At 38.8% G+C, this 26,941-nt stretch overlaps 1 protein-coding gene across 2 annotated transcripts; it reads left to right on the plus strand.

Moving 5' to 3' along the window:
* The first annotated feature begins 216 nt into the window (after positions 1–216).
* Positions 217–26,941, plus strand: LOC143851032 (uncharacterized). 2 transcript variants are annotated; one of them, XM_077360357.1, is made up of 6 exons: positions 217–363; positions 2,672–2,759; positions 2,853–2,939; positions 26,099–26,143; positions 26,257–26,378; positions 26,562–26,941. In XM_077360357.1, the coding sequence occupies exons 1-6, from the start codon at positions 287–289 to the stop codon at positions 26,587–26,589; spliced, it is 447 nt and encodes a 148-aa protein (XP_077216472.1). In that variant the 5' UTR covers positions 217–286; the 3' UTR covers positions 26,590–26,941. The 2 variants fall into 2 exon arrangements, with proteins under 2 accessions (XP_077216472.1, XP_077216473.1); XM_077360358.1 differs by having other exon boundaries at positions 26,257–26,324.

Genomic DNA, 26,941 nt, shown 5'->3' on the forward strand with positions numbered 1-26,941 from the left:
TTAGGGATGAGTGGATGACAATCCAAAATTCATCGCTAGTGATCGAATGGTATGGATTGTCTCATTATTTGATCATTTCTATCCAAGTACACGTTTCACATGCGGAGTGTACGATGACTGAACCATACACACGTAAGCACGTCAATAGCCAACTTTAGCTGGTTAACTACGCCATATGGCTCACGTTAGTAGAGGTCCTTCTTTTGTTTTTACCGCCGTATTTAAAGCGATAGACGAACCAAACAAAACTAGTCAGGAGTCTCACAGGTCGATTTTCAGACTTTTAATGGCGGATGCTCCAAGAACCCAGAAAATGATTCATGCCATTCGACGAGCCCCGGATCAAGGCGCTTTTAAAAAATGGTATTGTTTTTTTTATCCTCTTTCAAAACCCAGAGTCCTTGTTTTTTGTTCTGTCTTTGATTTTTCTGCAAATTTCATTCTCCTTGTCTTTGATCTCTGTCACATCTCCTTCTCTCTCTCTCTCTCTCAATTTCTTCTTTGTCTCTTGCAATCTGTTTTTTAATCAAAACCCATCACTTAGTTCCTCTTTTTCATGTTTTTTTACCTCCTTAAAACCATCTTTAATTTCTACTGTAGAATCCTGGGTTTTCCCAACATAGCTTCTATTTTTGTTTTTTTTTTTTTTCAGAAAACTCGTCTTCTCTTTCCTGTTTTCCCTGCACCTTTATATGTCTGCATTTCATCATCTCTTCTCCTTTTATTGACAGCAAGTAATGATGATGAATGTTATATTTATTGTTACTTCTACTTCTACTTCTACTATTTCTTGTGATCATGTGTATAATCGATACATTTAAACTCAGTGTTTAAAATATAAACCATATTTCCTAACAATCTTCCTATTGACATCTTCCTTCTGGGTGATCTTCAAAAGTTACGAGCAACAGTTCAAAAAAAAAAAATCATTGATCCGATTATTATTATTATCGTTTGCTGTGTAACAGAAGTTCCTTACTGTGTATGCTACATAATTTCATCATGGGTGCCGTCTTTGTCGTCATTTTTATCATCACAAAATTACTATTGTTGTTGTTATCAGTCTCTGCCTGTATGTATTTAGGTATCTAATTTATCTCATGATTTGGGCAAGTCAACTTCATTGTACAAAGTTTCCAAGAGGTTTTAGGACAGTCAAGTTATGAGGGCCTTGGAGTGATGTTTTGGCTCAAGCCGAGTTTGCCTGCAATAAATCGAAGAATCGATCGATTGGTATGGGTCCATCTGAAGCAATGTACGGTCAAAATCCAAATAGCCCATCGGATTTAGTTCCTTTACTTGTCTTATCTCTGATCGTTTCAGTGGAGATGCTAATGATATGGCCGAATACACCAATAAATTTTGAACCTAGATCTGAAGTAATAGTCTTGGGAATACCTTGTAACTTCACAATGTCACGGAAATATAGTTCAGCCACATGACTAGTCTTCCTACAAAATGAGCTTTTTTAGAATTGTTACCAGGCTTCGGAATTCCCAACACAAAATCCATGGCAATATCATCCCACGGAGCATTGGGTTCACGTGAAGGCGTGTGTTTCAAAATGGGGCTGCAGGTCAAAAGACGGCCAAAGTGAAGACTTGGTACAACATGGTTGTGTACTCAGTTAACACGGTTATAACTCGGGAGGGTCAAAGGAGTTTTGATTTGCTTTGTAGGGCAAAACATGCAGTAGAACAGAAATGTCATTAAGGTAAAAGGTAGTTGACTCAGGAGAGTCCATGGTGACATTCATTTATCTCTCCTGATTTTTTTAAGTTGACTCCATTATGCATAATTTCAATCTGGTTTATTGGCTTAGACTAAAGTAGCAAGATTTGTGGTCTGGCAATAAAGCATAAGAAGGAAAATTAACTAATTAGAAATGTATATGTGCACTGTATAAAATCTCTCGAGTCCCGAGTTAACTCGGTTTACCTTGACCAAGTTCTCATTTGAGTTCAAGTTATGCCTTATATAAAAATAATAAATTTAGTTTTTTATCCCATGCAAAGAGGAAGAAGCAGATAGAGCAAATGCCTCATCTTTCCGTTCCCTCTTCCCGAAGTAGGGGTTTCTTGTGTGTACATATGCATGCATTTATGCATGTATGCATCTCCAATGATTAGGGTGAATCAATTCAGACATTCATAGCGTGACTAGGTTTGAAGGCACTCACAGTTGAGTTGTACTAGTGCTGTTTCATTGGGCATCATGTGGAAACTAATTTGCAATCCTTTGTTACTTATTCATATCCAGAGTCTTTATATGGTGGCCGACCGTCAACCAACAAGGGCAGAGAGAGAAAAAACTCTCCCCCTTGATTTTTGATCCAGGTCAAACCACCGTTTTTTACTTGATATTTTCTCTCTCCGCCCGTTATATGTAAAGGCGGCTACCATATAATTTCTCTTCATATCCATGACTGATTCAGGAACTTCTAGATCAATAACAATCCTATCTTCCTTCTACATTGGGAAAAGTAAATGTTAATTCATCTCCTAGTATGATTTTCTTGATTTTTCTTATGATGGGATTCTTCTCAGTTTTCACTATTTAATACTTTCTGTAATTTTATTGTGACTAAAAAAACTTAATGATACTTACTAAGTGCAATGTTATGTTGCAACCAAGCCGTGGACATCATAATTTCATGTATTGGATTTTGCAGGGAAAGCTTTACAAAGTTCAGCAAGTCTGAGGATCACATCAAGATTGATCGAATAGGGTTTCAGACGTGGAAAAATATGTCCACAAAGGTACAAATTGAATTGAAAATTGTCCAAATAATATTTATATGTATGATTTCTTAAATAGCTTAAGTCCTTTTAAATTTGATCAATGTGTTTCAGGAGAGGTATCCTTACAAAATTCAAGCAGAAAAAGTGAACTTGGCGTACCTGAAAGTTGTGCTTGAAGAGATTGATAATATATCAAAGGTAGGAAGAAGCTTTGATGTAATTGGGTTTGATTTTGTAACAACATTAATACTCACATACTGGAAAAATGCACTTATAGTTAATTAAATAGGCAGAAAGTTTTATCCTTTTGGTTTTCAACCACAGGGTTTTTTCCTTTAACTGAAAACAAAGTTTAGTTATAATTGATGGTAAAAAGTAAAAACCAAGTTTGTTAAATCTGATTCTAAATGCTTAACTACTGATTGTTATATTTTTTTGGAACTAATGTCTCTAATGCAAGTCTTTATTTACCATGTTTTATGTTTGCTAGTTGTGTGTTTTCTTTTAAATTCTATGTTTGTTAGAGAATCGTGATTGGTCATGGTTTACTAAAGGAAATGACTAGGTGGACGGTCACTATCGAGATCAGTTGTAATGGCCATACTTTGGGCCCCACATGAGGACATGTATGTGCAAACCATCGATCTTGTAGAACATTGTGAGGTGACCTACATTATCTTGGTTCCAGGCCAAACAAATGTCTCATACGGTTTTGCTTTTTGTGGCGGAACCCAAAACAAGGCGTCATGGATCAAGGGCCAACGATCATCTGATCAATGTGTTCCCAATGGCATTTGGCTGGACATTGATGTAGGGAGGCATAACAGCAACATGAGATGGAGATCACACAAGCAACGACTAAAGTAACTTGTGGGGGACTTTTTCCACCCGCATGTTCTGCATCAGACATGTGTTCGCCTGACGTATCAACAGATCTTATCAGGACATTCTAGTGACCCAAAAAGTGACTCTTAGGATAGAGCCTAGCGGCCATCGTCTTTTTATCATTTTGCTTTATTAAATTGTTACTCTGACTAGGACATTCTAGTTCTTCAGAAATTGGCATGTCTGAGTATGTGTTGGACATGAAAAAAAATATTAAAAAAAAAAAAAAAAAAAAATATATATATATATATATATATATATATATATATATATATATATATATATATATATAGAGGAACCAAACTTATGGTGAGCTAGCTTGCCCAATCACATGGGGGCCCACTTTGTTAGGATGATCCAAACCATTCATTTGAAAGTCCCTTACATAGATGGGGGGTGTACAAAAAATCAGCTCCATAGGATCATCCTAACCCCTCCATTTGTGGAGGACAAAAATGGACAGACACATGATAAGGCCTTGCAAATGAATGGTTTGGATCACTCCCCAAAATGTGGGACCCATGTGATTGGGCAAGCTAGCTCACCAAACTTATGGTGAGCTTAAGTTTCCTCATATATATATATATATATATATATATATATATATATATATATATATATATATATATATGAGGAAAGTGAAGCTATACCGCCGGTGTAGCTAACTTAGCTAACTTAGCTACACCGCCGGCTTAAAATACAATGGGCCCACATTGTTTTGGTGATCCAAAACATTCATTTGATAGGCCCTCACATTGATAGGGTGTGCCCCAAAAATCAGCTAGGTAGGATCATCCCAACCGTACGATTTGTGGCGGCAAAAATGAACGTGTAAAAACCTTCACAAATCTGTCCATTTTTGCCTCCACAGTTTGAAGGGTTGGGATGATCTACCTAGCTGATTTTTTGGGCATACCCTATCAATGTAAGGGCTTATCAAATGAATGGTTTGGATCACCAAAACAATGTGGACCCATTGTATTTTAAGCCGGCGGTGTAGGTAAGTTATATATTTGTGAAGGTTTATACACGTCCATTTTACCTCAACAAATGGTAGGGTTGGGATGATCCTATGGATCTGATTTTTTGTTGACACCCTATCTATGTGAGGACCATTCAAATGAATTGTTTGGATCACCCAAACAATGTGGGCCCCCACGGTATTTTAAGCTAGTGTGTAGGTAACTTACCTACATAAGTGTGTAGGAAATGTTCTCTCATATATATATATATATATATATATATATATATATACCCCCTCCCCCCACCCAAATCCAGCATTTCTACCTCATTTTGTTTGTTTTTTTCCCTGAAAATGACTTCATTTCCATCCCAGTTTGCTTTTTCCCTAAAATGAACGACAAAGAGATGGGTTGGAAATATTATTTTTCCTACACATAATGTGTATCCTTTTGGATGACTTGATATGAGTTTTGCACCCTATGCTTCAAGATTTAATTGCAATTAGATAATATAATAAGGTGCTTGGAAGAGATACTCAAATATTCCCACGTCGAGGGGATAGCCTCAAGAACAATAGAAGATTGGGAGAGGCGAAGATGATTTTTCATTCCTTTCTTGAAAAATAGACATTTAACTCAACTCAACTCAACTAAGCCTTTGTCCCAAACTAGTTGGGGTCGGCTAATGAATCCTTTAGAAAATTTTCATGAAGAAGGTGAAAGGATTTACCCTGCTCAAATTGACTAAGTCTAATCTTGACACTAGTTGGGTTCGTCTACATGGATCATTTTCTTCCATTCTCTCTTATCCAACGTCATGTTCTCTGTTATGTTCCTAGCCCTCAAGTTTTTTCTTGTTATGTTCCTAGCCCTCAAGTCTTTCCTCACTGTTTCTACCCAAGTTGTTTTCGGTCTGCTCCTACCTCTTTTTACTCCATCAACTTGGCACGCGTCATCCAAAGGCCTACGTTGGATATGTCCAAACCATCTTAAGCGGTGCTCTCTCATCTTCACCTCAATCGGTGCCACCCCCACCTTTTTACGGATGTCTTCATTTTTAATTCGATCTAACCTTGTGTGGCTGCACATCCATCTAAGCATTCGCATCTCCGCTACACTCATCTTATGCACATGCTACTTCTTGGTGGCCCAACATTCTTGAAAAATAGAAATTACAGGCTGATAAAAGATCTCTCTCCTACGCCACCTTCCTAAACAGAAAAAGAGTCCTGACAAAGCCAAAAAAGCCAATAGCCAATAATATTTAGATTCCTATTAAATCTCCAACTAATAGATAAATAATAACTAATATATATTATCATGTATTATCTATCATGTTAGCATCAATTCCCTTCTCCTTCAACATGACCTTGTCCTCAAGGTCTAAAATCTGGAGATTATTGTTGCAAGTCATGCTACTATTCTCATGTGGCATCCTTCGGAAATGATCTGTAACCCAATTTGATGCAGCTGCATGTAGTGACCATCATTGTGCTACCATTCCTTGTTAGATTTCTGTAGAACCTTGCTCATCTATTGTGAGTCCATCATCTGAACATCACCTGGTATGGAATCTCGTAAAACAAATTTTTGGACGTCACGAGAAAACTCCATGCGTAAATTTGCAAAATCCCACACTATTGGGCCCAGCGTCGCCAGCCATTATATCTCAAGAACCATGTCTCAGCCGCCTAATGGCAATAAACACCTTAGCTTGAAAATTATTTCCACATATCGTCCATTGAAAATCACGACATATCGTTGTATTAAAGAGCTAGGTGCCATCTGCAACAATCACTGGCAAGGGATTTGTTTTCTGCAAAACACAACCAGCTCGTTTCGCCACCCGTGGGTCCAGAAAGTTATGCATACTCTCAAAATCCACAAGGATCATAATCGGCATTTTTTTCCAGACCCTTTAATACGCATAGTTGGGAATGATGACGAACATGTGAGTGCATACACAAATTTCTCTAAATCCATAAGTGGAACCTCTTCAAGGGAAAGATCAATATCTTCTAGTCATGCCCCAACCTCAATATTATCACAACCTTTTAATCGAAACAATTGTCGTCGCTTACAATGTGTGTCTCGGTGCGAATTGCTCATGGCACTTGTAGCAGATGCCTTTTTCTCGACGTTCCATCATTTCTTTTTCGGTGAGGTGTTGGATAGGAAGAAGGCCATTATCACCACCACATCAAGGATTCTGAACTGGCGATGAAGGCAATAAAGCCGGCTTAGAAGGGGGTCGTGGATGACAAGTAACATCGTCTGATTCCTCATGTAACCTGCGGCAAACTCGATGTCTTGATCCAAACTTGTAGGATTAAGCAATTGTACACCCGGTCGAATCTCATCCTTGAGTCCCCCAAGGAACACACTTACAAAAAAATTGATTAGGAAGACCTTCGGTTTTACTAGATAAAATTTCAAAGCGTTCCTAATATGCTGCTGTGGACCCCGATCCGGGACGGGCGTGGAGGGACGTGCCCCCGCGCGAGTCTCTCTAGATCGTCCACGTGAAGGAGAGCCCCACCAAGGAACTCTCGAAAGAGTGCCCCTCACAGCATGAGCGGCGATGTAAAGTGAGATACCTCTCGATTCGGGGACTAGCCCAGATTCGAGGCGTACCTTAAACAAAGAAGAGTCGCCATCCAAGGAAGTGGGCCCTGGATCCCATGCCGTGCTCTGTTGCAACGGATAACCAGAGATATAAAATAGGGTTCGTGCCTGATGACGAATGGGGAAGGGATTAGGCGCCCCCAATTCGCCCAAGTGCTAGCACCTGGTCTCTTATGCCATTTATTATTAATTTTGAAGAGTTTTGGGAGAAAATCATGCGAAATGGGAACGAATATCCCCGAGATAACGTCTAGCTAATCATGCACGTCTCGGAGATGAATAAGAAACACACATAAAAGAAGTGAAAGATATGTCGCCTAAGAATAGCTAGGTTATGAGTGACATGCCTAATTGGTGTCTAAGTTCTGGTGGACAAGCACATGCATGTTACAGCTAAAGGTATATGATCTGTACATAAAAATAAGAAAACACAGCAAAACACACAACACAACACGACTCGACACACGACCCGACACGACAAACCCTAGACTCTAATGCAATACTTGACTCGGACCAGGATGGCCATCCATCCTAGCTGCACTACGTATCCCGGCCTCGGGAAGAATCAGAGCCAACGTAGTTCGGTGCCCTATTCTAAACTGCTATGCCTAACAATCTAGAACCTTTATCCTAGACTCGATCCACTAGACTCGACTGATTTTTAAAGCTTTTTTGTACAATTGCTTAAATTCATGTGAGTTGTGATTTTTAGGACTCTATATGCCCTAACTAATGTAAGTTGGTTAGCCTTAAGCCAATGCAGGTGGGCCCTACATCCTATGTGTAACTAGGCTGTGCAACCTAAAGAAAACCATGGGCTGACTATATGCTTCCTAGTCTAGCCATCGGTTCGACTAAATGTCTAACCGATCAACTTGAGGCCTCCTAACTCTAGGGACACTCACACGACTGGACACACCATATCAACAAATCAGGACAGACTCCTAACTCTAAAATACCCCAAACAGCTAAGACAGACTCCTAACTCTAGGAGAAAGATCTTTTTTTGAAAAGGTTTTGAATATTTTTTGTATTTTTTTGAATGTTTGAAATGTTTATTTTTAAAAGTTTGGCTGGACTTGGGATGTGAATCTCAAGCTGCACTACGTACCCTATGGAAAGGGATCAAGCCAACGTAGTTCGGAAAAAGATTTCCTAACTGCTCCTAGGGACTCGAGATTTTTGAGATATTTGGTTTTTCAGATGTTTTTGATGTTTTTTGACACAAGAGGACAGAATCCTATCATCATAAGGGGAGGACCGACTTCTGATATCCCGCAAAGGTTGAACAGCATCCTATGCTTTGCGGGGGAAAATGACAGAATCACAGCTCTGCAAGGGTTGGACAGCATCCTATACCTTGCAGGAGCGGATAGAAAAACACATGATTTGATGAGAGGTTGGACAGAATCCTAACCCCTATGATGATAGGACAGACTCTTGAAAGACTGACTCTCTGGCGAAGGACAGACATCCTATGCTAAATGACTGACTCCTATACGAAAGGACTGACTCCTAGCGCACAACCCTAAGAGGGGAGTGCTAATGAGACTAGGTTAGTCTTCTAAAAGAAATGGAGATAAAGAAGGATGCTAGTGAGACTGGGTAAGTCTCCTAAACATAGAGATGGGCTCCAAGTAACCTTATCACTGCCCCTGCAATGACATAAGGGTACGGTACCTAACAGACCAAGTCGGTCTTTAACCTAAAGAAGGTGATGCTTTAGCATGAGACTGAGTTAGTCTTCTCAGGATAAACTACTTTACTGAGACATAGCCTGTCTCCCTAAAAGGTTTGACTTTTCTACACGGGACATAGCTTGTCTCCCTAAAGAGCAGGCTCAAGATATCTCTTTCATTGCCCTTGCAATGAATGGAAACCTAAGATTTAAGGAATGTACATCTAAAAGACTAGGCAAGTCTTTTAAACAAAAGAGGGGAATGCTACTTAGACTGAGCAAGTCCCCTAATGATGGGCTTGGGCTAACGCCTTCATCGCCCTTGCAATGAATAATGGTTACCAATGTCTAAGAGTGTCTAAAGGTCTAAGCAGGGCTCTTTCTAAAGAAAGGGAAAGAAGAGGGTATTAATGTTTAAAGTACATATATAGAAGACTAGGCAAGTCTTTACGAAGGGGAGAAGGAATGAATGTATCATGGGAACACATCCAAATTCAAGCTCTTAAAAGCTCCTAAAGTCCAAGCAAATAGATATATAGTATGATCCCTGTTAGTCTATCTTATGACAAATATTTGGCTAGGGATGAAATAGTTGTAAACAAAATACCACCACAATTCTTCTAATTACTTAAACGTAAATGAAAAAATCAAATATAAGAAGAGGAAATTATTAGATAATAACCTGATATTTTAAGAGAGACTTCCAGACATCTAAAATTTGTGCATCTGAAAAGAAAAAAATCTCTAAGCCACACATCCAACTCCTCTCTAAGAAATTCAGTGTTTTGCATTGATCCCTTCAGATGGAAATGACACTATTTATACACTGATTTGAGTTAAATTCCCATGTGTTTTACTCTCATCTAACACATGTAGCTCTAATGCACTGTGTGCAAATGGTCATTTAACTCAAGCCTATCACAAAGAGCATTATGCACGTGCAACCTCATCAAACTATGTCAATAACCCATGCACATGACCTCTCTGAGCCCAATTAGTGAATTGCTTACAGGTGACCTTAACCAAACTAAATCAAAGAGCTCTGTATGCATAACTCCATTTTAAATGGAATTATATATCACTGAACCATGTGAACTGGTGAGAGGTGAGATTGTGAGACATTAAAAATTTCCAATAAATCTTTATAATCCTATATGATTTCTACCACTCAAGATAAAGATCATATGAGTAAATTAACATGGGATATATTGTGGTCATAAAGCTCTGATCCTCATAAACTCACTCAGACACAATAAGAACAAGTCAGCGTGATGCAAGTGTGGGTGCATAGTGCATATACATGGCTATGCTAACATTATTTAAGAATGAATTAACATTAGTAAGTTACAGCATCATACAGAACAAACCTTGTTTGCACTAATAGCATTTCCCACAGGGCCAACAAAAGGGATCTCTATTCATTATCAGGAAAGAGTGGGAAGAAAAGAAATTTTTTTTTTTTTTTTTTTTTTTGTCCAATTGATATCACTCTCAATTAATCCGTAGCCTAAATTGAACATTCCTCAATGATGACAACATTCTTCAATTCCACTTAAAATTTGTAAAGCAAAGTGCAGGCCAAATACTTTTCTAAAATACTTTCAAATGCTTTCAGCCCGTATCATTGTGATAAAAATGAATACATCTTGAGAATGGCAATCAATTGAGGAAACCTTAAAATTTAAATCCATTTACATGAGAAACTGAATTGAGATATAAAAAAATAATCATTTCAATTGATCACAAAGACTAAATGATGCTAAAGGAGATTATAATTGTAAAGATCATGATTATGTTAATATAGCATATGAGAAGACTGACATCAAAATTTCCTTGTTCTTAAGGCAAACTTTTAGCAAGAAAATTCCTGTTTGCAGTGCTTATGATCAATAGTTACAGCAACTAAAGCAAACAGATTATACATGAAGAAATGTTCCTAACAGTAAAGACACTCGTGATCATCCAATCTAAGAAGATAATTGTGTCTACTTTCAATTCCTGACAAATTACATAGCCATAAGAACAACTATACAAAGCATAGAAAGGGGTTGAGTTACCTGATTGAAGGGCTGCAGATTACAACAAGCGTGAGGTCGCCAAAATGGATGATCTCTAGCCAATGGTAATTGGATCACGGGAATTTCGCCGGAAGAGATGGTGCCGACGATGAGATCAAGCTCCCTTTCTCTGTCTATTGCTCCATCTCTTTCTCTCTCTCTAATCTCCTCTCTCTGATTTGTTTTGCACAGATCTAAAATTTTCTGAATTTAAACCACAAGAGATGTCGATCTAGGGTTTCATGGATCCAAGCACTGAAGTGAAAGAAGGTGAAATGATGATTGAGGAAGGTCATGAAAGAACACAGCTAAGGCTTAGAAGATAAGGAGATTAAGCAATTGAGCGGAAAGTAAGGCCGTCCGGAGCTCGGATTCGCCGAAGAAGTCCACCGAAGTTAGGGTTTAAAGTTAAATAAGAAAGGGTTTGGAGACTTGAAATGCCAAATCTAGAGTTTTGTGTGAGAGCAAAAGAAAAAAAATGAGGGCTGAAAAATAAAATGAGCAAGAAGTGTAGATCGGAGCTCCGACGAGCTTGCCGGAGTAGGTAGCCGGAGAAGATGATGAAAACTATGAGGTGATATTTTTTTTCTTCTCTCTCTCTCTCTCTATCTCTCTCTCTCTCCTGATTTCTCAAGAAAGCCCCAAACGAGAGAAAAAAAAATCCATCCTCTTATCATCGACCCTTGCTGCCTTTTATAGGCCTATGGTAAATTTACACCCCCCTTCCCCTCTCGGTACAGCTCCCTACTAGCATTTATAACTATTCTTTTTCACAAAAAGGGCTGTATAGAATGAAATGTATCTCTCTAACAAACATGCATGCTCACTCTTTTTTTTGTTCCCTAATCAGCCACCTTCTTAGTAATTCACTCCCCTTGAAGGCAACTAATGTATTGTCCCTTTTTCTTCCATGCACAACCCACCATTTAATAATGTATTTTGACATTCTTTATTGCTAGGGGATGGCTCGGGTGAAAAAAGGAAAAAAAATCAAGATGAGAAATGATGCATTCAACCCTCCTTATGTATAGCCTCTTATCTAGTGCAAATGTGTAACTTCACCATTATTCTTTGATTTACAGGTGGACAGCCCCTTCAAGTGCACTTTTGCTACTGTTACCTTAAAGGGGGGAAAATTACTATCTCCACAACTTCAACCGACCTCACACAATTTACCTCATCCTTGATCAATCTTAGCCATCCATCTAATCACACACATTAAAGGGTAATGGCACCCACTCTCTTTTTCACCCTCTGGATTTTCTACGAGAATAATAATAAAAATAACCTCCCCTAAAATCTTAGCTCGGATGAGATTATATAAGTGAAGGGTGTGCTGATTTCATCACACTCTAGCTTTAGTAATTACACCCATTACTTGTCTTTGTTCCCAAATTATATACGTTGTTGATATTGACACCCCATCGACTAGATGATCCACTCCCCCTTCTGGTTTACACTACGGGCATTGTCTTGGCTTGTTCGCTAGGCAAACACACTCGGATTTCGATGAAATTTTGCTGATACCTAGCTGGGATCCTAAGCTAGCCTAGGGTGAAGTTTGAGACCCTAGCTGATTGATTTGGTTGGGGATTTACACAAAATTGGAGTGCTTAGGGCACGGTCAAAATGGGGTGTCTACAGATGCCCCTCTTTGGCAGAGCGTGCTTGTCGCGCGAATGTCAAAGCTGAACAGACAACACATTTTGACTGGACCAAAATTAAAGAGTTTAAAATTTTTGATTTTTGATTTTTGAAAATGATATCCACAAGATAACACGGTGAAATAGCCTTTCGCCGGACTCTGACTCTGCAAACGCTGGTGAGATAGCCTCTCTCCAACTCTTAACTCAGTATATATTGACGAGATAGCCTCTCTTGCAAAACATTAAAGGATAGATTTGATTATGAATGATCTTGAAATTTGAAGAGAAAATGAATCTGGATGCCGTGTGAAAACGGTCTTGAATGCCGTGTGAAAACGGACTTGGAATGCCATGTGAAAATGGACTTGGAATACTTGAATGCCGTGTGAAAACGGACTTGGAATACGTGAATGCCGTGTGAAAACGGACTTGGAATACGTGAATGCCTTGAATGCCGTGTGAAAACGGACTTGAATACCTCGAAAACATTTTTTTTTTATATCTTTCAAATGGTGAAAGAAATGACCAAACTCCAAATCGCGGAGCCATTGGCGAAAACAGCTTTTAAAATCTTTCAAATGGTGAAAGAAATGACCAAACTCCAAATCACGGAGCCATTGGCGAAAACAGCTTTTAAAATCTTTCAAATGGTGAAAGAAATGACCAAACTCCAAATCGCGGAGCCATTGGCAAAAACATCTTTTAAAATCTTTCAAATGGTGAAAGAAAGGACCAAACTCCAAATCACGGAGCCATTGGCGAAAACAGCTTTTAAAATCTTTCAAATGTTGAAAGAAATGACCAAACTCCAAATCGCGGAGCCATTGGCGAAAACAACTTTTAAAATCTTTCAAATGGTGAAAGAAAAGACCAAACTCCAAATCGCGGAGCCATTGGCGAAAACAGCTTTTAAAATCTTTCAAATGGTGAAAGAAATGACCAAACTCCAAATCGCGGAGCCATTGGCGAAAACAGCTTTTAAAATCTTTCAAATGGTGAAAGAAATGACCAAACTCCAAATCACGGAGCCATTGGCGAAAACAGCTTTTAAAATCTTTCAAATGGTGAAAGAAATGACCAAACTCCAAATCGCGGAGCCATTGGCGAAAACAGCTTTTAAAATCTTTCAAATGGTGAAAGAAATGACCAAACTCCAAATCACGGAGCCATTGGCAAAAACATCTTTTAAAATCTTTCAAATGGTGAAAGAAATGACCAAACTCCAAATCACGGAGCCATTGGCGAAAACAGCTTTTAAAATCTTTCAAATGGTGAAAGAAAAGACCAACTTTGATCGATTTCACCAGGTGAATAAGTCATTCTTTGCCAAGAATGATTGAAAATGCATGATCTTTGCTGAAGATAAAACTCAAGAAACTTGAAGAAAATTCCAGGTATTGACCCTTCTTTAACAGGTAAAAAGCATTATGCTGAGGTTTGAAGGTTGGGGAGCAAATTCTAGACTCCACTGAGGAAATTGATTTTTCTTGGGAAGTTGACTCTTCAGGAGAGTGTACTCGTCTAAGGAGTTTAGAAGTTTGGTTCGAGATATACTCTTACATCTCTTATCTCAACTTACTGAAGACATTGACACTGATTGCCTTTTTTGCTTGATATCTTTTATGACGCAAGTCATAAAAGATGCCCCTAGTGTATTGTACTTCCATAACAAGAGTCCCAAGGAAAGTAAAACCAGGATAGGTAGGAAAATTTGGGTTTGTATAGGTTCTTTCTTTGGAATAAAGATGGGATAATGGCTAAGCTCAAAGACTTCTCCTTTCATTGACCACTATTTGAGGTTCGCTCTTTCCACCACCTTCTGCTTGAAATTTGACATCTTCAACATTTCTGAACAAAATATTTCTCGCTTTTCTCTGGTACTTAAACCAGGGTCTATTCATTTTTATCACTTCAGAAAGTATACACCCATTCTTCCAGTGCCAGATGACTTGGACCTTGAAGGAAAACAAATATGAATGAGGAACAGACTTCCAAGACTCTATCAAAGAAAATGTACATTATTCAAGGGACTCGACTCACTTTTGATTCACCCTTAGACCTTATGTGTACTTTTAAATGGTAAGGCTAGCCGCTCTCAGAATAATTTCAAAAACCATGTCAAGAGGCATTAATTTCCTCCATCGGTATTTCCGTCATGGTTATTACCCCCCTTTGGATTGCTCAGTTTTAATGCTCCTAGTTTAAAAAGGGTGTCAAAGTAAGTCTCACTGACACTACTTGGATTCCAAGATCCTGCCCTGTGCAGTGATTGCTTCTTCATCTCTTCGAGTTTCCTCTGGTGGGAACTCATGATTATAGCATTCCTGGTTTCTGGTCTAGCAAACCATTTGCCTCAGCTTTTGCCTGGAATTCTCACACTATTCAAACGTCAAAGTTCTTCATAACCGATGAACTCCTTCCATGTTTATCAGCCCACTTTTTGTGGGAAGTCTTCGCCTCTGACTGGATTGCCTCTTCAATTTTTCAATCCAGTAGACCACTACCCTCATTTTGCATAAGCCATCTCATTTGGTTATCGACTTAGCAAACGCACGATTCTAGGCTGCCCTTTCGGGTTTTCAACCTAGTGGGTCTTCAGACTCTCGTTCTTTTCATTTCCTTCTGTTTTTGTTTTCAAATGCCTTAAACCTTTGCTCGTCTCACCAGAAAAACTTTATAGGTAGGCTCGGGTTCAAAAGGGTTAGATATCAAAAGTTCAAACGATTTGGACCGAATCTGGTCTTGCCAGACTACCTACGTACCCCAAAAATGGAGGATCAGATCCGCGTAGTTCGCTTCGGGGTTTAACAAAGAATGGTTTAGCTTTTTAGCTTCAAAATTTTGGAAGGGGAATGATTTAGCTTTTATCCCCAAGGTTTTGACCGAACCTGAGTTGATCAGGTTGCCTACGTACCCCCGAAGAGTTGGGGATCAGGTCATGACGTAGTTCAGGTGCACAAAATGCCCCTGGTTTATAATGTGGTTGAAAGAATTATTTGATTTTTTAAATATTGGCTCAAAGGGCTCACAAAAGGATTTTTTAAACATTGGGATTTTGGCTATAAAGGCTCAAACGTTCAAGGATGGCCTCCTGGTGTTTTGATGTACAAGCTTTTGAATGTTTAAGGTTCAAGACTTTGAATTTTTTTTTTTCTTAGAGTCTGGCGGTATTTACAAGCAAGACTTCAACCATGGTGCTCCACTTAAACTTGTGCGCTTCTCGAATATTGAACTCATGCTCAAGATTATACTGCTCTCAATAGTCTCCAAATGTTGGAGACAATTTTGATATTCAATCCATCTCATAGACTCCATCACTTGGGTCTTTGATTTTTCCAAGATGTTGTCTTAGGGACACATTCCCTTCTCCTTCTGTCTCTTTTTCTCATGCCTTTCTTTCTTTTGAATATTCTCTTTCTTTTGGACATAAAAACTGTCCTTACTATCTGAATACAATGACTTGAAATCCCACCAAGATGTACAACACAAATGCTCTTCTTGGGGATCAAGTCTATGGCTTTCTTTTCTGAAAGTCGCCTCTCAATGTCTTCATCAGCTTCACTTAATGCTTGATGTTCATCCTTCTCAAATTCTTACTTTTCGACTGAGTGTCTAAAGCGGAATGAGTCTTGCTTTTCACAACAACAAGGCGTTCACCTGGTTTATCCTTATAGGATCAAGCAAGACTACCTCAAACCCCTATAAACAGGTTTATCAATTCCTCGCTCTCCTCGGAAGATAAAGTTTTGTCAATCCATCTTTCCCGAGTTTCGGATTTCAATACCACTATCAACAGCTTTGATTTCTTCTTTGAATGGCTACGCTCGACGCTCTTCCTCTCGTTTGATCATGTTTCAGATCTCGAGGGGAATTTCGTCTGCATTCTCATTCGAGAAGGGTGTCTTTAGTTGTAGTTTAAACATTAGATCTAAGAGTGAATCATAACAATACAGACAACGATGTAATCAAGTATTTATCGAATTGGAAACTTCAAATACATTGATGACTTTAGACGCGCCTCAACGGGCTCTACATCAGACTCAACAGAAGACTGGACATTGACTCAATAAGAAGACTGACAAACACTACATATTTCGAATTATTGGTGACACGACTAGACTTACCAAATTTGACACAAGAATTGGTATAAACTCAACAAAAGACAAACTCTGAAAATTGGACACTTTTTCATGAGCAAGAGAGTGGCACTGAAAGTTCCTGGGCGATACACCTTCCTCCATGATGAAGGTATCTACTGAGTTCGATCTCGAAGTAGGAATCTCAGAAAGGGTAACCCTACAAGGCCAGGGTTAAGTGGGACAATAAAAGGCTATGTTGGCAAAATAGGGGAAGCAATAAACTGCCTTGATCAAATGTATTTGAAAGTGGTCAGTCTTTTGGAAGGGAGGTCATTTGCTGAACTCAGACTTTTGAATTGGAAGTACACACACTAGGTCAATGTCATGGGATAAAAAAATTCTGAACAAACTGAGATAAAAGCCATCTTGAGCATATCCATTAATATTTTGAGTTGGAATGTCAAAAGGAGATAGTCTATGAAGGTAAAAAATAGACAGTGATAATACGACCTACACCCACAGGGTCTCAAAGAACCCTCAATCCACTCATTTGGGTCTTCTTTAGATATGGCTGCTGTCTTCTTTTTTTTTTTCTTTTTAAGAAAGATTAGGAATGATAAACACCCATAATCGAAATATGTTTTGATCTCAGCAATGACTATGCACTTGAGATATAGATGGGAAAGATATAACCAAACCATTAATAGACAACAAACGTATACACAAATTGAATCTATGATACAACACAAGAATGGTTATCCTCCAAAAAAATAATAATAATAATAATAAAATAGATTATGATCAACAATGACATGTATGGGTCACTGACGAAAGAACGTGAACGCAATTGATCAAATCAGAGATTCCCATTAAGAGTGAACTTTTAAGCTAACTGATACTGAAAATGGGAATCGAAACAATGCAAACTGACTCTAAAGACTAGCAGTCATGCTCAAAATGATTTGGATAAAATCCGGCAGCATAACGGCTATACAGGGAGGTCAGGGTAAAGTAAACTCATGAGGCAATGATAAGATAGGCTCATGGTTATCTAACTCTATCCACAAAAAGTTCTAGGTAAAATTTGACAGCACAACAGTGCTACAAAGGGTATATGGGTAAGAAGAAATAGTAATGTAGCACTCTGAACAAGAATACTAATCATCTCAAAATGACAGTGTTATGAGAAGAAGGTAATTGGATAAAACTTGACCAAAGTTGAGTCTATGTGACACAGGGTATAATCCAATAGCTGAAAGATCGAATGACAGATCATGACTATGGTAAGGCAAGTAAGAGTCATAGATTATATCTGAAACTGGATAATGAGTGGATGTAACCCACTGAATTGAATAAGGAACTCTAATTAAAGAGAGAAAGGGAGAACCCTAATCTAAAAATCAATACATATATATATATATATATATATATATATATATATATATATATACATATATATCCCAACCAGGGGCACCAGCCCTAAATATATCCAAACAGAGTCAAGATACTTGACTCAAGACAGACATGTGAGTGTACTAGGACCGCATTGTAACCACATAAGGTGAGTTACAATAATCTATACACAGGACAAGGTTCCTAAATCTAGGTTCTAACATGTGTAAGTAACACATGTTCGCTCCTATATGAATAAAATACATATGTAAGTACAAGCAAGTCCTAATTGAGTTTTTACTAGGTTAGCAAATATACTCATGTACATAATATATGTAAAAGGAAAGTAGAGCTCCGGACTCAATCAGGTACTATGCATATGATCCATACTTAGTATGTATAACACAAGTGCACCGAGTGCTATACATAGTATGCTTCATTGCTCATCGGCTGCTGTAAACACAAGTGCACCGAGTGTTTACGGGTGCAGCACGAGCGCATAGCTTGGAAATAGATACAATAGCACCAACAGGGTAATGACATCCCATGTGGCACGCATTGTTTCTATCCCGTGGAGCTAATAATAATAAAAATCAATAAAAGAAAATAAAGAACAAGATGATGTATGCTGTGCAGTGTGTGAATCCCTTGTTTTAAACACTTATTTGGTGCCCCTGGATTCTAAGCGATTAAATTCCCATTTATAATGATTTTAGCTCAAAATTCTTCAAAGTTAGTAACAAGTGGCATTTTAACAGAGTTAGGCAATATCTCGAAAGAGATAATCCCCAGCAGAGTCGCCAGCCTGTGGACCCCGATCCGGGACGGGCGTGGAGGGACGTGCCCCCGCGCGAGTCTCTCTAGATCGTCCACGTGAAGGAGAGCCCCACCAAGGAACTCTCGAAAGAGTGCCCCTCACAGCATGAGCGGCGATGTAAAGTGAGATACCTCTCGATTCGGGGACTAGCCCAGATTCGAGGCGTACCTTAAACAAAGAAGAGTCGCCATCCAAGGAAGTGGGCCCTGGATCCCATGCCGTGCTCTGTTGCAACGGATAACCAGAGATATAAAATAGGGTTCGTGCCTGATGACGAATGGGGAAGGGATTAGGCGCCCCCAATTCGCCCAAGTGCTAGCACCTGGTCTCTTATGCCATTTATTATTAATTTTGAAGAGTTTTGGGAGAAAATCATGCGAAATGGGAACGAATATCCCCGAGATAACGTCTAGCTAATCATGCACGTCTCGGAGATGAATAAGAAACACACATAAAAGAAGTGAAAGATATGTCGCCTAAGAATAGCTAGGTTATGAGTGACATGCCTAATTGGTGTCTAAGTTCTGGTGGACAAGCACATGCATGTTACAGCTAAAGGTATATGATCTGTACATAAAAATAAGAAAACACAGCAAAACACACAACACAACACGACTCGACACACGACCCGACACGACAAACCCTAGACTCTAATGCAATACTTGACTCGGACCAGGATGGCCATCCATCCTAGCTGCACTACGTATCCCGGCCTCGGGAAGAATCAGAGCCAACGTAGTTCGGTGCCCTATTCTAAACTGCTATGCCTAACAATCTAGAACCTTTATCCTAGACTCGATCCACTAGACTCGACTGATTTTTAAAGCTTTTTTGTACAATTGCTTAAATTCATGTGAGTTGTGATTTTTAGGACTCTATATGCCCTAACTAATGTAAGTTGGTTAGCCTTAAGCCAATGCAGGTGGGCCCTACATCCTATGTGTAACTAGGCTGTGCAACCTAAAGAAAACCATGGGCTGACTATATGCTTCCTAGTCTAGCCATCGGTTCGACTAAATGTCTAACCGATCAACTTGAGGCCTCCTAACTCTAGGGACACTCACACGACTGGACACACCATATCAACAAATCAGGACAGACTCCTAACTCTAAAATACCCCAAACAGCTAAGACAGACTCCTAACTCTAGGAGAAAGATCTTTTTTTGAAAAGGTTTTGAATATTTTTTGTATTTTTTTGAATGTTTGAAATGTTTATTTTTAAAAGTTTGGCTGGACTTGGGATGTGAATCTCAAGCTGCACTACGTACCCTATGGAAAGGGATCAAGCCAACGTAGTTCGGAAAAAGATTTCCTAACTGCTCCTAGGGACTCGAGATTTTTGAGATATTTGGTTTTTCAGATGTTTTTGATGTTTTTTGACACAAGAGGACAGAATCCTATCATCATAAGGGGAGGACCGACTTCTGATATCCCGCAAAGGTTGAACAGCATCCTATGCTTTGCGGGGGAAAATGACAGAATCACAGCTCTGCAAGGGTTGGACAGCATCCTATACCTTGCAGGAGCGGATAGAAAAACACATGATTTGATGAGAGGTTGGACAGAATCCTAACCCCTATGATGATAGGACAGACTCTTGAAAGACTGACTCTCTGGCGAAGGACAGACATCCTATGCTAAATGACTGACTCCTATACGAAAGGACTGACTCCTAGCGCACAACCCTAAGAGGGGAGTGCTAATGAGACTAGGTTAGTCTTCTAAAAGAAATGGAGATAAAGAAGGATGCTAGTGAGACTGGGTAAGTCTCCTAAACATAGAGATGGGCTCCAAGTAACCTTATCACTGCCCCTGCAATGACATAAGGGTACGGTACCTAACAGACCAAGTCGGTCTTTAACCTAAAGAAGGTGATGCTTTAGCATGAGACTGAGTTAGTCTTCTCAGGATAAACTACTTTACTGAGACATAGCCTGTCTCCCTAAAAGGTTTGACTTTTCTACACGGGACATAGCTTGTCTCCCTAAAGAGCAGGCTCAAGATATCTCTTTCATTGCCCTTGCAATGAATGGAAACCTAAGATTTAAGGAATGTACATCTAAAAGACTAGGCAAGTCTTTTAAACAAAAGAGGGGAATGCTACTTAGACTGAGCAAGTCCCCTAATGATGGGCTTGGGCTAACGCCTTCATCGCCCTTGCAATGAATAATGGTTACCAATGTCTAAGAGTGTCTAAAGGTCTAAGCAGGGCTCTTTCTAAAGAAAGGGAAAGAAGAGGGTATTAATGTTTAAAGTACATATATAGAAGACTAGGCAAGTCTTTACGAAGGGGAGAAGGAATGAATGTATCATGGGAACACATCCAAATTCAAGCTCTTAAAAGCTCCTAAAGTCCAAGCAAATAGATATATAGTATGATCCCTGTTAGTCTATCTTATGACAAATATTTGGCTAGGGATGAAATAGTTGTAAACAAAATACCACCACAATTCTTCTAATTACTTAAACGTAAATGAAAAAATCAAATATAAGAAGAGGAAATTATTAGATAATAACCTGATATTTTAAGAGAGACTTCCAGACATCTAAAATTTGTGCATCTGAAAAGAAAAAAATCTCTAAGCCACACATCCAACTCCTCTCTAAGAAATTCAGTGTTTTGCATTGATCCCTTCAGATGGAAATGACACTATTTATACACTGATTTGAGTTAAATTCCCATGTGTTTTACTCTCATCTAACACATGTAGCTCTAATGCACTGTGTGCAAATGGTCATTTAACTCAAGCCTATCACAAAGAGCATTATGCACGTGCAACCTCATCAAACTATGTCAATAACCCATGCACATGACCTCTCTGAGCCCAATTAGTGAATTGCTTACAGGTGACCTTAACCAAACTAAATCAAAGAGCTCTGTATGCATAACTCCATTTTAAATGGAATTATATATCACTGAACCATGTGAACTGGTGAGAGGTGAGATTGTGAGACATTAAAAATTTCCAATAAATCTTTATAATCCTATATGATTTCTACCACTCAAGATAAAGATCATATGAGTAAATTAACATGGGATATATTGTGGTCATAAAGCTCTGATCCTCATAAACTCACTCAGACACAATAAGAACAAGTCAGCGTGATGCAAGTGTGGGTGCATAGTGCATATACATGGCTATGCTAACATTATTTAAGAATGAATTAACATTAGTAAGTTACAGCATCATACAGAACAAACCTTGTTTGCACTAATAGCATTTCCCACAGGGCCAACAAAAGGGATCTCTATTCATTATCAGGAAAGAGTGGGAAGAAAAGAAATTTTTTTTTTTTTTTTTTTTTTTGTCCAATTGATATCACTCTCAATTAATCCGTAGCCTAAATTGAACATTCCTCAATGATGACAACATTCTTCAATTCCACTTAAAATTTGTAAAGCAAAGTGCAGGCCAAATACTTTTCTAAAATACTTTCAAATGCTTTCAGCCCGTATCATTGTGATAAAAATGAATACATCTTGAGAATGGCAATCAATTGAGGAAACCTTAAAATTTAAATCCATTTACATGAGAAACTGAATTGAGATATAAAAAAATAATCATTTCAATTGATCACAAAGACTAAATGATGCTAAAGGAGATTATAATTGTAAAGATCATGATTATGTTAATATAGCATATGAGAAGACTGACATCAAAATTTCCTTGTTCTTAAGGCAAACTTTTAGCAAGAAAATTCCTGTTTGCAGTGCTTATGATCAATAGTTACAGCAACTAAAGCAAACAGATTATACATGAAGAAATGTTCCTAACAGTAAAGACACTCGTGATCATCCAATCTAAGAAGATAATTGTGTCTACTTTCAATTCCTGACAAATTACATAGCCATAAGAACAACTATACAAAGCATAGAAAGGGGTTGAGTTACCTGATTGAAGGGCTGCAGATTACAACAAGCGTGAGGTCGCCAAAATGGATGATCTCTAGCCAATGGTAATTGGATCACGGGAATTTCGCCGGAAGAGATGGTGCCGACGATGAGATCAAGCTCCCTTTCTCTGTCTATTGCTCCATCTCTTTCTCTCTCTCTAATCTCCTCTCTCTGATTTGTTTTGCACAGATCTAAAATTTTCTGAATTTAAACCACAAGAGATGTCGATCTAGGGTTTCATGGATCCAAGCACTGAAGTGAAAGAAGGTGAAATGATGATTGAGGAAGGTCATGAAAGAACACAGCTAAGGCTTAGAAGATAAGGAGATTAAGCAATTGAGCGGAAAGTAAGGCCGTCCGGAGCTCGGATTCGCCGAAGAAGTCCACCGAAGTTAGGGTTTAAAGTTAAATAAGAAAGGGTTTGGAGACTTGAAATGCCAAATCTAGAGTTTTGTGTGAGAGCAAAAGAAAAAAAATGAGGGCTGAAAAATAAAATGAGCAAGAAGTGTAGATCGGAGCTCCGACGAGCTTGCCGGAGTAGGTAGCCGGAGAAGATGATGAAAACTATGAGGTGATATTTTTTTTCTTCTCTCTCTCTCTCTCTATCTCTCTCTCTCTCCTGATTTCTCAAGAAAGCCCCAAACGAGAGAAAAAAAAATCCATCCTCTTATCATCGACCCTTGCTGCCTTTTATAGGCCTATGGTAAATTTACACCCCCCTTCCCCTCTCGGTACAGCTCCCTACTAGCATTTATAACTATTCTTTTTCACAAAAAGGGCTGTATAGAATGAAATGTATCTCTCTAACAAACATGCATGCTCACTCTTTTTTTTGTTCCCTAATCAGCCACCTTCTTAGTAATTCACTCCCCTTGAAGGCAACTAATGTATTGTCCCTTTTTCTTCCATGCACAACCCACCATTTAATAATGTATTTTGACATTCTTTATTGCTAGGGGATGGCTCGGGTGAAAAAAGGAAAAAAAATCAAGATGAGAAATGATGCATTCAACCCTCCTTATGTATAGCCTCTTATCTAGTGCAAATGTGTAACTTCACCATTATTCTTTGATTTACAGGTGGACAGCCCCTTCAAGTGCACTTTTGCTACTGTTACCTTAAAGGGGGGAAAATTACTATCTCCACAACTTCAACCGACCTCACACAATTTACCTCATCCTTGATCAATCTTAGCCATCCATCTAATCACACACATTAAAGGGTAATGGCACCCACTCTCTTTTTCACCCTCTGGATTTTTTACGAGAATAATAATAAAAATAACCTCCCCTAAAATCTTAGCTCGGATGAGATTATATAAGTGAAGGGTGTGCTGATTTCATCACACTCTAGCTTTAGTAATTACACCCATTACTTGTCTTTGTTCCCAAATTATATACGTTGTTGATATTGACACCCCATCGACTAGATGATCCACTCCCCCTTCTGGTTTACACTACGGGCATTGTCTTGGCTTGTTCGCTAGGCAAACACACTCGGATTTCGATGAAATTTTGCTGATACCTAGCTGGGATCCTAAGCTAGCCTAGGGTGAAGTTTGAGACCCTAGCTGATTGATTTGGTTGGGGATTTACACAAAATTGGAGTGCTTAGGGCACGGTCAAAATGGGGTGTCTACAGCTGCTGCTGCTGCAACCGTTCTAGTATGTCAAAGCTGCATAGTATCCTCGAGGGGGTCATCTCTCATTATTGGTCCAAAGCATTGGCTAACGACTTTCTTGAAAATCGTCCGGGAAACAATTCCATTTGCATGTTCAAACCATTAGACAACTTTTCCTTCTAATTGAATTGAAGCTAGGACCACCCTTGTTCCGTATCAATTCCATTAACCCCGAAAAATTTGTCACAACGATTAACCCATCCTTTCAGATCATCACCCACAAATTTATGAAAGTCAATATTTGTATAGCTTTGGAAGTTGGAACGTACCTAAAGGAGCCGATATTTGTTGCAAAACAACTTCACTCTGATCAGCTGTGTGTTGCCTTTAATTTATAAATCAGCAAATACGGTCCTAATGGAGCGTTGTAGAATCTTGGTAAATTGGGTTGTATCGAAAGATTCCAATCGAACAACAACATACTTCAGCATCTCAACAGGTTCACACAACCTCGTGAGCTCTTTTGAATGATGAGAACCGTCTCTCAAAGTTTGGAAATTGTCGTAGAATGGGCTTTTGATTCCAGCTCAATTTGTTGAAGTCTTGTTCCATCTGCCATGAATATTGATACACAAAGCTGAGGATCGTTGCTCCGATCAAGGTTTTAAATCTCGGTTTCGGTACGAAATTTCGGACGAAATCTTGTAAAAATTTCACCGAAATTTTGGAAATTTCCGAAACGTTTCACGGAAATTTCGGAAATTTCGGGTGAAATTTTGTACTTCACCGAAACGTTTCACTGAAATTTCCGAAACGTCACTGAAATTTCCGAAATTTTACAGAAACGAAACGTTTCGGCCGAAATTTCCGAAACGTTTCGGCCAAGTTTGGTACTTTTCCGACTCACTGTGAATTTCGTTTTGTTTTCCACCGAAACCGAAATATTCCATGGCTCCAATACCAATTAATATGATGCTCGGAAGAGTGACTCAGATAATCCCACGTCCAAGGGGATAGCCTCAAGAACAATAAAAGAATAGGGAGAGAAGAAGATAATTTTTCATTCCTTTCTTGAAAAATAGAAATTACGGGTAGAAGCATTTCGGAAAAGTCTCAAAAAGTGCGGTTTTGAACATTTGGTCAAACTGACTGAAGATTCTTGCTGCCGAATTCCTTAGGATTAGCATTTGGCGGTTGGGTACTGGGTACCTGAATAAAAGATCTCTTTCCTATGCCACCTTCCTAAACAGAAAAAGAGTCCTAACAAAGCCAAATAAGGCAATAGCCAATAAGATTTAAGAGCAAGGTTTTAAATCTTGGTTTCGGACGAAATCTTATAAAAATTTCACCGAAATTTCCGAAACGTTTCACCGAAATTTCGGGTGAAATTTTGTACTTCGCCGAAACGTTTCACCGAAATTTTGGTCGAAATTTCCGAAACGTTTCGGCGAAGTTTGGTACTTTTCCGACTCACTGTGAATTTCGTTTCGTTTTCCACCGAAACCGACATATTTCGGCCGAAACGTTTAGTCCGACTAAATCTCCAAATAATAGATAAGTATTAAATAATAACCAATAAATATTATCATGTAATATCTGCTACATTCTCATCATAATATGCTAAGATATGCTAAAGAACTTTTAGCCAAAACTTGATTAGTATTGTCGGGACTTGAGTGGCGAGACATTTGTTTTCAGGTGGATGATGAAGCGGATTCAGCAATGCTTGGGAAGTTCGATCCGGTTTGTGGGCTTTTGCTATTCATTTTCAGATTTAGGTGTATTTTCTCTGTAGTGTTTGTGTGAGTGCGCTCGCACTAGAGATCTGACTATTGCCTGGCTTGCAAGGGTTGCAGGACTATGGAGATTGTATGGGTTGGGCCCCTTGCAATAAGAGCTTTGAGCGCTTAGAAAGCTATGAACCGTACCATTCTTACTCCCTCTCTCTAAAAGCTATTTGGATATCAACAATGGAAATGTTAGCCAAAATGGTTTTACCGTTACTAATTTTTTCATTATATCGTTTTAGTAATAGGTTCATTTAACTTTGAACCTTATTTGCATTGTAAAGGGAAGATAGGACTTGTTCCTTACCTTAATAGTATGCGTGTTCAGTTATGTCATTTTTCTTGCAATACATCTAATCACTTCTTGAAATTAGGGATCTGCTGGACTTGCGGATTGCTTGATAAAGCTCCTTGGAGATTCATTATTAGGACCGAAGGGTTCGAGAATCCATTGAAGAATCTCATATTTTGGAAATCATCTCTCTTGCACAGATGAGGGGCTGCTGTAATATCATTTACCACTCCCAAAAGGCAAGTCGTTTGGCTATTGTATAGTAGCATTAGGATTTTAACCAAAAGGATTTTTGCCTTTTGTTCTTTGTCCATAAATTTCAGATTTTCTGTTCTTTGTCTACTTATAATTGATTAGCTAGAGAGCTTGTTTTGTAAAAGATGGTTAGCTACTTTTCCACTGTTAGGGGCCATCTGTTACCTTATATAATTTTTGCCTAAATGTCGTTTTAGGATTGTTGGA

Source organism: Tasmannia lanceolata, unplaced genomic scaffold (genome assembly GCF_043159265.1).
Source record: "Tasmannia lanceolata isolate RefF3 unplaced genomic scaffold, GAP_Taslan_0.1 ptg000018l, whole genome shotgun sequence".
NCBI lineage: Eukaryota > Viridiplantae > Streptophyta > Magnoliopsida > Canellales > Winteraceae > Tasmannia > Tasmannia lanceolata.